General features: G+C 44.9%; 1 protein-coding gene across 1 annotated transcript in view; it reads right to left on the bottom strand.

Annotated features, from left to right (window-relative positions):
• The window catches only part of LOC134666655 (protein kinase C-binding protein NELL1-like), a 68,029-nt gene that overhangs the window by 7,329 nt on the left and 48,526 nt on the right, over window positions 1-12,174 (bottom strand). Inside the window, exons 3-12 of the mRNA XM_063523881.1 lie at window positions 8,081-8,231; window positions 6,184-6,472; window positions 5,679-5,834; window positions 4,822-4,953; window positions 4,127-4,220; window positions 3,334-3,525; window positions 2,527-2,646; window positions 1,672-1,811; window positions 929-1,049; window positions 205-426 (exon numbers count right to left, since the gene is read on the bottom strand). Coding sequence (XP_063379951.1) covers window positions 205-426; window positions 929-1,049; window positions 1,672-1,811; window positions 2,527-2,646; window positions 3,334-3,525; window positions 4,127-4,220; window positions 4,822-4,953; window positions 5,679-5,834; window positions 6,184-6,472; window positions 8,081-8,231 — 1,617 coding nt within the window. The remainder of the gene's footprint in view (window positions 1-204; window positions 427-928; window positions 1,050-1,671; window positions 1,812-2,526; window positions 2,647-3,333; window positions 3,526-4,126; window positions 4,221-4,821; window positions 4,954-5,678; window positions 5,835-6,183; window positions 6,473-8,080; window positions 8,232-12,174) is intronic.

Below are 12,174 nucleotides of genomic sequence, written 5' to 3'. Positions count from 1 at the left end.
CCCTTGAAAATTTCCTTATTGACTCTGTAAAATTTTGAGAAAAGAAAACCAATACTCGGAGAAAAGAAAACCAGCTATGCAGTATTCGGATTTTCAAAAATCGAGCACATTTCGAAATTTACAAGCGCAACGGCGATATGTTGAACTTTCTTTTTCGTCACGCACACAGTGTAGGTACCCTAATAGCCAACAAAAACTCGTCACCTTCACAATGGTCCCGCAACGGGTCTTTCCGGTATCCGGCGCGGCACACGCAGTAGTAGGAGCCGGGCGTGTTGACGCACTCGGCGCTGCGCGCGCACACGTCGGGGTCGCGGCACTCGTCGCGGTCGCGCTCGCAGCGCGCGCCGCCGAACCCGGCGCCGCACGAGCAGCGCTCCGGCGCCACGCACGACCCGCCGTTCAGGCACCCGCCCGTGCAGATCGCTGCAACCGGGAATACGGTTCTAAATTAATTGTATTGTATTTTAAAAACTATTTGTTCTCGGTAAATTATCCATGTCTACTGACCTAGTTAAAGTAAGCGAGGTGATATATAACCCACCGCTTAAATGAGTCCTGTTCCGAACTGTTCGTATCGTTAAAGAGTTCGCTAACTTTTTATGTATGGAAAATTTCATAGTAAAGCGCCGGGGCGCGCCGGCTGACGTTGATCAGTCCGTCAAATGTGGTTGGTGCAACTGGCCCTAAGAGTCCCTTAAGACGTCCTTAGTCGTCCCACCCCGTCGCCCCCGTACCGCGCAGGCGAGGACTCATGTAAGCGGTTGGTCTATAGGTGGTGGCGACTTATAATTTTATGGTAAGTTTTTATATTTTTTTAATTACATTAGCCGTAGTGGCAGTAAATACATAATTATTCTTTTTTATAACCCCCTTTTCGCAGATTAAGATAAGTGCATTTAGATTATTTTAGATGAGTGCGACTCACGCGTGCAGGTGTAGCCGTCGCCCTCGTAGCCGTCGCGACACCGGCACGTGTAGGAGCCGGGCGTGTTGCTGCACTCCGCCGCCTCGTGGCAGCCGTGCGTGTCGCCCGCGCACTCGTCCACCTGCAGCACCCGATACCCAACGATTAGGTAAGTAAATCGATCGCGACGCATCGATCTTTTTGAAGATTATCAGGAGATATTTATATCTATAGTTCATTATTTTAGCATTAAGAAAAAGACTACGCGATCTTGACGTGTCTTTTAATTAAAAATGCTTTTTATAAATCAGTAACTATTACTTATGTAAGCAAAAGAATGTAAATAATCGTTTATACAAAAAAAGCTAACTATAGTCCAAAGGTCTCATTTAGTAGATGTTGATCTCCTCTACTGTAGTTTGACCGCCACATAATCGACCCCATGGCGCTCTTATCAACCAAACGTGTACACAAACGCATATGGAAGTAGCGACAGTTCCTAGTTTGATGCCTCACGTTCGCATTCGATGGTTCCATGGTTCGATGTGTATGAATTATTGATAAAATGCCTAGTTAATGCTGATGACAGATACCTATAATGCTGGGGTCTAGAATCTTTCAAACCGCGATTATTGAAATATGTATATACTCGTATCAAAACACCATGCATGTGCAGTACAAATATGAACAAATATATATTTCTTGCTTGCCCTCATGGGTATAACTGCTGCTTGGAAGTAGTTAATAACAATTAATAAGTTTACCTCGACGCAATTGAACTTGTCTCTCCTGGTATACCCGGGCAGACACTGGCAGACGTAGCCGCCCACCACGTTGACGCAGCGCGTGTTGGAGTGGCAGTGGTGTCCGTACAGACCGCCGGCTTCACTACATTCGTCCACATCTGAAATATTACAGTGTACTGCTTAACCTTTTGAACGCCAAAAACAACTAAAGATGTCGTTACTACAACTAAAGGTGTAGTCGTGCCCACCGCGCCTCGGAGTAATTAACAACGGAGACGCCATGTCTAAAATTTTCGGTACAAAATAGTCTGCCGTTTTTTGCGGGGGAGGGGCACATCAAATGTATAGGTACGTCATGTCAGATAAACGTCAGTCCATACATATGGTTGACATGTGGTTGACCATTGGCCGCCTATTTTCGACAGAGGGGAACGCCTGTTAATGGCGGCTCCATTGTTAATTACTCCGAGCACCGCGCCAATGACCATTAGGTAACCGCCATATGTGTTATGGCGGACGCTGTCAAAGTAACCTTCACACTTACGAGTAGGGTTTACATTACGAGTAGCTCGTTTGAGTGATGTTTGTGTTTATGACAAATCGTTCAAAGGGTTAACCAAATTGAATCTAAATTCCGAATAGTTATTCTATGTCCTTATCCACCACGTTCTCAAGTTTTAATCATGTCTAGATATAGGACCATAACCAATAGCATAAGTGACAGTTTTGCTCAAAATTTACGTGCACTCACTCGATTCAATTAATAAAAGCCGTAATTTTCTTAAGTAGCAACTTCTGTCCCAAAATAATTTAGTTTTTAAGCTGCAGGCCATCAGAATCATGTAAGGCCAACAGTGGGTTAAATGAGTTTACCTTCACAAGTAATGCCATCGCCTTCGAAGCCCTGGTTGCATTTACAAGTGTACTTGGTGTTGAGATTCATACATGTCGCATTCTCGTCGCATGTGTGCCCCATACTGCAGTAGTCCACTCCTGAAATCGAGAAATATATTTTGTCATATTTTGTCAATCAGGGCCGTCTTAAACTATGCTGGGGCCCTTGAGCTCAAAAGAATTTGGGGCCTTTTTCAAAAGCAAAGAAAGCAAATTAAACTAACATCTTTCTACTATGATCGTCTATTCATTATGGGTATTCAAATATACTGTTACTGTAGTCTGTCCTTCGGGGCCCCCTGAGGATGGGGGCCCTGGGTATGGGCCCCGAGTGCCCTTATGGTAAAGACGGTACTGCATCAAATGTCTGGTAATGAAATATGAAGATGAACTGACCCGGACAGAACTTGCAGCACTCGCCGGGCACGGTGAACTGGTCGGGCGGGTCGCAGGGCAGCGGCGGGCACGCGCTGTCGGGGTCGACGCGCGTGCACTGCATGTTGCCGTCGTGGCACACGCACTCCGCGCACTCCTTTGGCGCGAACTGGTCGCCGTGCTCGTATAGCGTGCCCTTCAGCAAGATGAACTCACCTGGACAGAACTTGCAGCACTCGCCGGGCACGGTGAACTGGTCGGGCGGGTCGCAGGGCAGCGGCGGGCACGCGCTGTCGGGGTCGACGCGCGTGCACTGCATGTTGCCGTCGTGGCACACGCACTCCGCGCACTCCTTTGGCGCGAACTGGTCGCCGTGCTCGTATAGCGTGCCCTTCAGCAAGATGAACTCACCTGGACAGAACTTGCAGCACTCGCCGGGCACGGTGAACTGGTCGGGCGGGTCGCAGGGCAGCGGCGGGCACGCGCTGTCGGGGTCGACGCGCGTGCACTGCATGTTGCCGTCGTGGCACACGCACTCCGCGCACTCCTTCGGCGCGAACCGGTCGCCGTGCTCGTATAGCGTGCCCTTCAGCAAGCAGTGCCCTGGGGACGAAACGTATCTTTCGTTTTGAGTGCGATGAGGCAACGAGTTAATGTATACTACTGTTAGTTAATGTATACTAAAAGAGGAGGAAATATTAATTTTATTTTGTTTTTATTTTATTGTTTGTTGTTATAGCGGCAACAGAAATACCTACATAATCTATGAAAACTCTTCAAATGTCTATAACGGTTCATGAGATACAGCCTGGTGACAGACAGGCTGACGGACGGACAAACCATTGATGTATTATATCTAAGGAATGCTCTTACGGGCACTAAAAATGGTACTAGTTTAGCGGTGTCACTCACGAATTCGAGAACTAGTTGCGACAAATCGCACGCGTGATGCGAACTCATCAACCAATCGCGTGCGTGATGCGAACTCATCAACCAAACGCGTTGTAGCGATGTCCTTTCATTAATAAAGTTCCGTCAGTTGACATTTATTAATTGTGACGTTTATCGTGTGATATTAAGCTAGGTATATGTATCGAAACGCATCCTTATTTTAATGGTAACAAAGGCGTCTTACGATCTGTTTGGCCACTTTCGCCATCACTATATATGTTTGATGTCGACTGTAGGTACCTATAACACTTACTTAAACACGTTGGACAGCATGCTCCGGGAGGCAGCACTGGGTTTTTGCAGTCGGTCCTTTCGCACTCAACTGGCCTGCACGTTATTTCGCCGTGCTGAAAGTAGAACATAGTTAAGGACGTAATAGCAGTCATATTTCAGCACACAGTGGAAATATGATGCCTGCTGCTATCAAAGGAAAAAAAAGTTCTTCAAATAGATGATTTACCCATGTCATGTTTTATTTACGTCTGAATATAATAACAGACGAGGGTAAATATCTTGCATCAGATCTCAAGACAACTATTGAACTGCTGATTACGAAATAAATGAAGGTTGTATCAGGGGTGCGAAACTCCTCCCTTCTGGCAAACTTGGCTTCATTCGACTCAGCATTGCTCCGAGCAATTATTAGGGTTGACACAACTTTCCGTCCTTTTTGTGCACGACCACAGATAAGATAATGGCTTTTATTTTGGCAGCCCTAAATAGCCGAAAGGGATAGTGCCATATATTTGAAAGCATGATTCGACCTTGAACCGCTCTCAAACTTCGGTTTTGTAGGAAGTTTCTTTTCTGTACGATAGTACTATTATTTATTCTGTGGTTGTACGTGGGCCATACTGAAAGTTTCTGGACTCTGATATTGAGACGACTTCATTTTTTCTAAGTGGCCAGTCCAGGAATTTTCATTATGACCTAAGTATATGAACGAACCACGCAGGAGCAGCGATTGCAGTCCCCGGACTTCCAGGTGGCGCCGTCGGCGTGCACGGAGCCGTTGGAGTAGCACGACTTCTGGCAGTCGCACTGCTCCAGCCGCGCCAGCCGCGCCTCCGCGCCCACCAGCTGGAAAATGCGTTAGAAGGTATTTAAACTTTTCGACGCCGTGTCAAACACAAAAGCTGTCACTCAGTCGCCACGTCACCGAAGTGAAATTGAACTTTATGCATATGCACGTAGGTCTATATATGTTATTGTTCTGTGGTCTGTGACCGATTAATCCGTCTTTGGCGTTGAACCTGCGGTGCGGATATATCGGTCATTGGGGTCCAAAAGGTTAATCATTTACGATAACAGGGAACTCACACCGAAACCGTTAACCCAATGTCAAATTGTACTCGTAACCATGGTAACTCCAGGTTTAACCGGTTAACCCAGGGTTAGTGAATGGTGCAAGTGGCCCTAAGTAGGTGATATTCGATTTAATACAACATCAAATCATGTTTAGAATGATGTAAGTGCTCGTCCTTATTGTACAGTCACCGCGCCATTTAGGGTTCTTGCTAAATTGGAAATTCTATAGCGTAAGTATTGAACAACCAATTTAGCTAGGACCCTAAATGGCGCAACAAGCGCTGAGCGTGATGGTACACATTAAAGAGAGCCACCTCTTTATGAATAAGTGCAGGAAAATGTTCGGTTTGTGCCTTAGCCAAAAGAACGGAAGCGCTGCAAAAACTATAGGCAACCCAACCAACATTCTAAAATCGCAGCTGTGAGCTTGAAGAGTGAGTACGTTCTACTGAGACTGAGTCTCAGGTTCAATCTCTCTAGCGACGAATCAGGCCTACCTTAAGCGAAAGGTCATGGATGTGCGTGGTGAGCTCCTGCACGGTGGCCTGCAGCAGCGCGAACTGGCCACACGTGGGGCACTCCGAGTCCAGCCCCGGACACTGCGCCAGGTAGCCGTGCGGCCCGCTCACCAGCCGCACGTCTTGTAGAGTACCCTGAAATATATGCAATTTTAATTTAGTTACGTTAAGTTAGTTAGTATGTGAAAAATTTTCATTTTTTGTTCATATTAGACGCTGCTCACGATTATTTTTGTCAATTACTTGTGTATTAATAAACCACACATAGAGATTCTAAATACTTAATAAGATGAAATAAAAGTTAGAGCTAAATCGGATTTATGTATGTACGTATTAGAATCACCAACAGAAGAAACAATTTATTTCTAAATACGTAATATATAGCCCGTTTATATTTGATCCTCCACTTAAAGGCCATCACAGCAAGCATTATCAATTTAAACATTTGTGTTAACAGTTTACACTATTGTGTCAAAAATAATACCTTGAATAATGAATGCTTGCTATTCCTCTGTCCCACCCAGAGCGTGAGTTGCGGCTGTGTGAAGTTCCGATCGGGCGGCGCGATGAGGCGACGGTAGAGTGGATGGCAGTCGACGAGGAGCGTGGCCTGCGCGCCCGACACGGCCAGCGCCAGGCGGTGCCACGCGCCGTCCGCGAGCCGGAACGGGAACGTCTCCACGCGCGCCTCGCCTGCCTCGCGCGCCTCTCCCGCCGCTACGTAGTGCAGGCGCACTTCGTCCCGGCGTCCGCTCGACTGCACCTCCAGGTACCTGCACACCGCGTCAACTCTACTCAGCGAGACCTGAGGTCGCGCCGCGACATCGCTCGGAATGTCTCCGCCGCTCTCTCGCGAACTGTTCCGAGGTACACATAAACAAAGCAAACAAGAAAAATATTCGGACAGCGTACGGCGCACGACCGCGAGCGGACCTCGGCTCGCTCTACATCTCAATATCGCTCGGCCAGGATAGGGGACCATGTACCTCGGAACTAATCGCGATCGTGTCGACTAGCTGACGTGTCTCATAGCACTGCTACAAAGAAACAGAACTCTCGCCATGTGTCCGATATCTTTCGCGGGGTTCTCCTCGGCCGGCGGAGAAGCGCCTTGTGGACGCCCGTGCGCCGACGCGACGGGCGCGAGCCGAGGTTACCGTCGGACACAGAACGAGAAGCACAATATGGATTCCCATGTCGCTTGGAATGCAAGTGCGGCCGAGCCCGGCGGCGTCCCCTCGGCGCGAGCGCGGCACGACAAACATCAACAGCCAGTAAACAGAGAGTCGGGCGTGAGGGTTAGACAGATACAGAACACAGCACGTCAAGACACAGAACACAAGACGGTCGGCGGGAACGCGGGCCCGGGCGGACGCATGCAAGCCGGCCCGCCCCGCACAATTACGGCCATGCAGAGGTCACAGTGAGCGCAATGGGGTCAACGGATGGATCGAGGAGGACATTCCGAGGCACAGGACATTCCAAGATACATGATACTCCCCTATGCGCGCGCACGAATGCCGCCGGGGAAGCGAGATGCGTGCGCGCGCAGCGATGTTGAGATCTAGAACTCACCGTCAGTGCGCCCGCCGTGGTCCGCTCCGCCGTGGCCGGGCGCGCGCGGCGCCCCGTTCGTGCCGGTGCTTCATGGCCCTCTACCCGACATCAAACGAATTGCGTCATTAAATCATAGCAATCAATAACGTGCATGTAACACAGCGGGGAGTCCCTTGATTGGCGCGGCGCAACGCCGGCCGTTCGCGACACGCATCGCTGTCTTTACAACGCGCAAATCAATCATTGCTTTACTGCATTTCGTGACTCTTTGTAATCATGGCAATAACACTAAGGAAATCAAATTCCTAGCAAAAGCATCAACAAAGTGACTGTCTAACATTCTTAATCTTAGCAAATGGCACAGGTCAGGCGTAACCTCTACATAGATATGTATAATTCGGCGGCGTAGGTATAGTTAAATAGAAATACATAATACGAGTACCTCTATAATAAAGTATCTCCTACTTCCCTACTAGTATCATAAATGCAAAAATAACTAACTCTGTCCGTCTGCTACCTCATTATGTTAAGGCCGCTGAACCGATTAAAATGGAATTTGGCATAGAGATAGTTTGAGGCCCGGGAAAGGATATAGGATAGTTTTTGTCATCATCATTCAACGCAGACGACGCGGTCGCGTCCATGCAGAAGCTAACTAAGTACCTAATAATTTCGTTTACATAGGCCGTTGACGGCAGGGCAGTGAGCAGAGGGCCTACCGCGAACGAAGTTCAACGTGTTACCTCTCTGTCGCACTTGTAAATTCGTACGAGTGTGTTTTGTTTTAGAGATAGATGTAACATTAAGAGGAAGAAGGATCGTACCTGTTGTACCCGTGGGAGAAAGAGAGAATGGTGCCGGAGTTGGCAGGCTCCTGCTTGAGGGAAGCCAGCACCGTGAACTCGGGCGACCTGCGCAGCAGCTCGGCGGCGCGCTCGAACGCCGCGCCTTCCACCTGCAGCGACCGCGAATCCCCTGCAATGTAGGTAAGTGCAGCATGTAACACATTATTCTACAAGCACTCTATTTATAATTATTACCTACAACTCAATAATAACTTTGTAGGCTACAAAGTTATTATTGAGTAATAAGTAACTGTAATGTCAAAGTAATCCGACAGCTGCTAATCCCTACTAATATTAAAACTACGAAAATATATCTGATTGTCTATTCTACTTTATGATTTAAACGCTGAACCGAGTTAGGTGAAATTTGGCATGGAGATAATATAAATCCCTAGGGACATAGGATAGTTTTATCACGAAAATCGGATTATGTACGCAGATGAAATCTCGAAAAGAAGCTATTAGCTGTATACTCATCAAAACTCATCCATTGAAGAGGAAGAGCGGGGTAATACCTTGAAATGAATAAGTAATAGATAAATCTGTATATTCGGTATGGAGTCGGAACGATATTCATCTTTTTTAATTCATCATTTCAGATAATGTAAATATATCCGGTATCCTTCTCTTGCTAATGTTTAGAAATAATCGCATACAGCTCGTATTATTCAGAGACTCAGCATTTTAGGTGGGTTCCAGTCATGGCATAATTTGGTTGGTCGACCTTAGGCCCGGTTTGCGGTGCAATAAATCGCGATACGATCGGAGCGGAGCCGCAGACCGCACGCCGCGCTGCCGTGATCAGCCAGTCCTTGGCTCATAACGATCGTTCACTATTGGCGGCCCGCCAGCACAAACTATTCCATTTACGGATTGTCTTAGTTTGCATGCGAACTGGAATTATGTTAATTAATGTCTTATTAGGTGCAAATGCATGATACGAATTTACCGAAGAATTATGTTCACTTCGAATTTTATAGTCAGATTATTTCGACAAAGTTGGTTTCAAAATTTTAGTAAAACTTTGAGTGCATGTAGTTTAGGTATCCAGTTTCACTGGAAAGCAAAGTTTAATGTGCACATCCGAAGAAATAAAATCTGTGCCAAATCCAAAATTACGTGTCTATCTCATTGCAGTGACCGAAAACAACATCTGCAATGCGCACTGCGCTGGCTCTAGCGAATTAAATAACGATTAAATTTTAAATCCAATTAGATGTTGATCTAAATCTATATATATTATATATGCCTGCAATAAAGTTGCCGCCAAAGAGTTGTTACGAAATTATAATAATTAGTAACGAAGTTGGTTCACTAAATGTTATTTTTTCAAAGTAAATGCTTAATTAGTGGAAAAATATATGATAATAGCTATACGAATACATAGGTAATTATTAAGTGCCTAAAATACTTGTAAAGTTCCACCAAATAGCGTCTATGTTTATGGACCCCATCATCAGAACTGTTCTGTTGACAAATATATCAAAAATTAAGAGAAAAAGAACAAATCTTCAAAATTACATATGGTTTGGGATCAACAGAACAGACTTTAAGGTGGTTCGATTTTCATACAAAATTCAATCAAAGCTCATTAAGTAACTACACACTATTAGTACATAAATATTTCCGCATTTATCTTCCTTCGAATATTCGTTTGCGCGAAATTAACAGGAAAACAATGTTTCATACAGAAATCATGCAAAAATCATAGTTAAATTTTCATCAATTTTACGTATGTGTGTGTCACAAATGTCGTGTACAGATACATTTGCGACGTTGCCATACCATTTCCGACGTTGCCGGGCTGACCACGGCGCGAATTTGGAGTGCCGTCATGTTTAGTGCAATTTTGTTGACACTGACGTTTGACAGGTACTTAATTGACCTAAGCGAGAATAAGTACCCGAAGTTCGTCAGCTTAGCTAAGAACTATCATGGCGTGTTATGCAAACAGTCGCTTTTTTGCTTACAAACGGAAGATTCCCGGTTCGATCCCCAGTCAATTGTATGCTGGAACATAACTTTTTGTATTTTTGTTACATCTAAATTTCGTATTGTTTTTTTATTTTTATTTAATTTTTCTTATTATCATAAATCGATTGATTAAGTATGGTATGGGCTACACGTATTCGTTTATTTTTGACAAAGAAAATTAGAAATTATACTCTACCTAATCTCTCTTATTTTTACAATCAGGACATCCTCACTGCAATAAAAAAGAGATATATAAAATTTCCTGTGGATAAAATAATGGATTTTGTCTATGAATGAAAAACACAATTATTACTATAGTTTGTTTTTTTTAGCATTAGAAATAAGGTAAACAATCTTGACGTGTCTTTTAATTGAAAAACACATTTTAAAAATAAGTTACGGCAAATATGTAACAATTATAAATCAAATACGATCATTTATATTCTTCTGCTTTCATAAGTAATAGTTTTTTGATTTTTAAAAAGCGTTTAAATCTGTGTGCCTAGCCAAGATGCCAGTCGTTCGCTCCGTAGCGAACGTTAGGGAATACCTGTCTCTATCACTCTGCCATATTAATGCGACAGACACGGCTGCGCTTCGGTCGCTACGGAGCGTAAACCATTGGCACCTTGGCTAGGCACCCTGGTCATCTGGAAAGCGAAACACATACGGAACGCGTTTCTATTACTCAATACAGTGGCCAGTTGCAGATTCGGCGGTAAACTTAACTATACCTAAATCTGGGTGCCTAGCCAAGATGCCAGTCGTTCGCTCCGTAGCGAACGTTAGGGTAATACCTCTCTCTATCACTCTGTCATATTAATGCGACAGACACGGTTGCGCTTCGTTCGCTACGGAGCGTACACCATTGGCATCTTGGCTAGGCACCCTGGTCATCTGGAAAGCGAAACACATACGGAACGCTTTTCTATTACTCAATACAGTGGCCAGCTGCAGATTCGGCGGTAATCTTAACTATACCTAAATCTGGGTGCCTAGCCATGATGCCAGTCGTTCGCTCCGTAGCGAACGTTAGGGTAATACCTCTCTCTATCACTCTGCCATATTAATGCGACAGACACGGCTGCGCTTCAGTCGCTACGGAGCGTAAACCATTGGCACCTTGGCTAGGCACCCTGGTCATCTGGAAAGCGAAACACATACGGAACGCGTTTCTATTACTCAATAAAGTGGCCAGCTGCAGATTCGGTTTTAAAGTTAACTATACCTAAACCTGGGTGCCTAGCCACGATGCAGGCTAGTAGAGTTCTCTTTCACCTTCAGCAGAACCGGGAGATCCAAACCTACCTACTTTTCATCTAATAATCTCAAGAATCAGTGCATGATTCAAACTTTACCGGTTGCCGTGGTAAGACCTAGGATTTACCATATCGGTGTTGGTAAAAGCCCGAAGTAAACTAGTAAGATTTAACATTTCGGGCTTTTACCGATCGGCATCGGTAAAACCTAGGTTTTACCGGTAAATCCTAGGTTTTGCCGTACTTCGGGCTTTTACAGTAACATATATATAATAATTGCTCGTTTAAAGGTAAGATAACACAAAGGAGAAACAAAAAGAAATTACCTACTCGCACCAGTCTTGAACCCCAATCCTCTTGCACGTAGTTATTTCCACGAACATACCGTTACGCTATTGCAATGCAACATACTTACGTTGTGTGAAATTGTCTACTACAAGGATCACGGAAACACTGTTTGCATGTGTGAGTAATACTAGGAAAAAGCGTGACAGCAACACTCCGTCGAATTAAAAAGGTGGTTTTTGCACAATGAAGTATTCAATGTTTACTTTAATTGTTCAATATTTATTTAAAGAGTGCGCGAAACATACTTTTAAGTATACAAATACCATGACCATTTCACAAAAAAATAAAACCTGAAATTTTGCAAAAGTGGTGCCATCTAGCGAGAGTTAAGTTTTGAGTAACCTAGGCGAACCACCTTAACCGGCCAAATATGAGTCGGGTTCGCGTTCCAAGGGTTCCATACATTACCATTTTTTAACAATGTATTTTTATATGTGAAACGCGAGTGAATTAAGTACCTTTAAAAATCCGTAGGAGTCAGATCAAAAACTA

This window comes from Cydia fagiglandana, chromosome 8 (genome assembly GCF_963556715.1).
Source record: "Cydia fagiglandana chromosome 8, ilCydFagi1.1, whole genome shotgun sequence".
In the NCBI taxonomy this organism is placed as follows: Eukaryota; Metazoa; Arthropoda; class Insecta; order Lepidoptera; family Tortricidae; genus Cydia; species Cydia fagiglandana.
The sequence above is the reverse complement of the archived record's forward strand: the minus strand, read 5'-3'. Positions and strand labels throughout refer to the sequence as shown.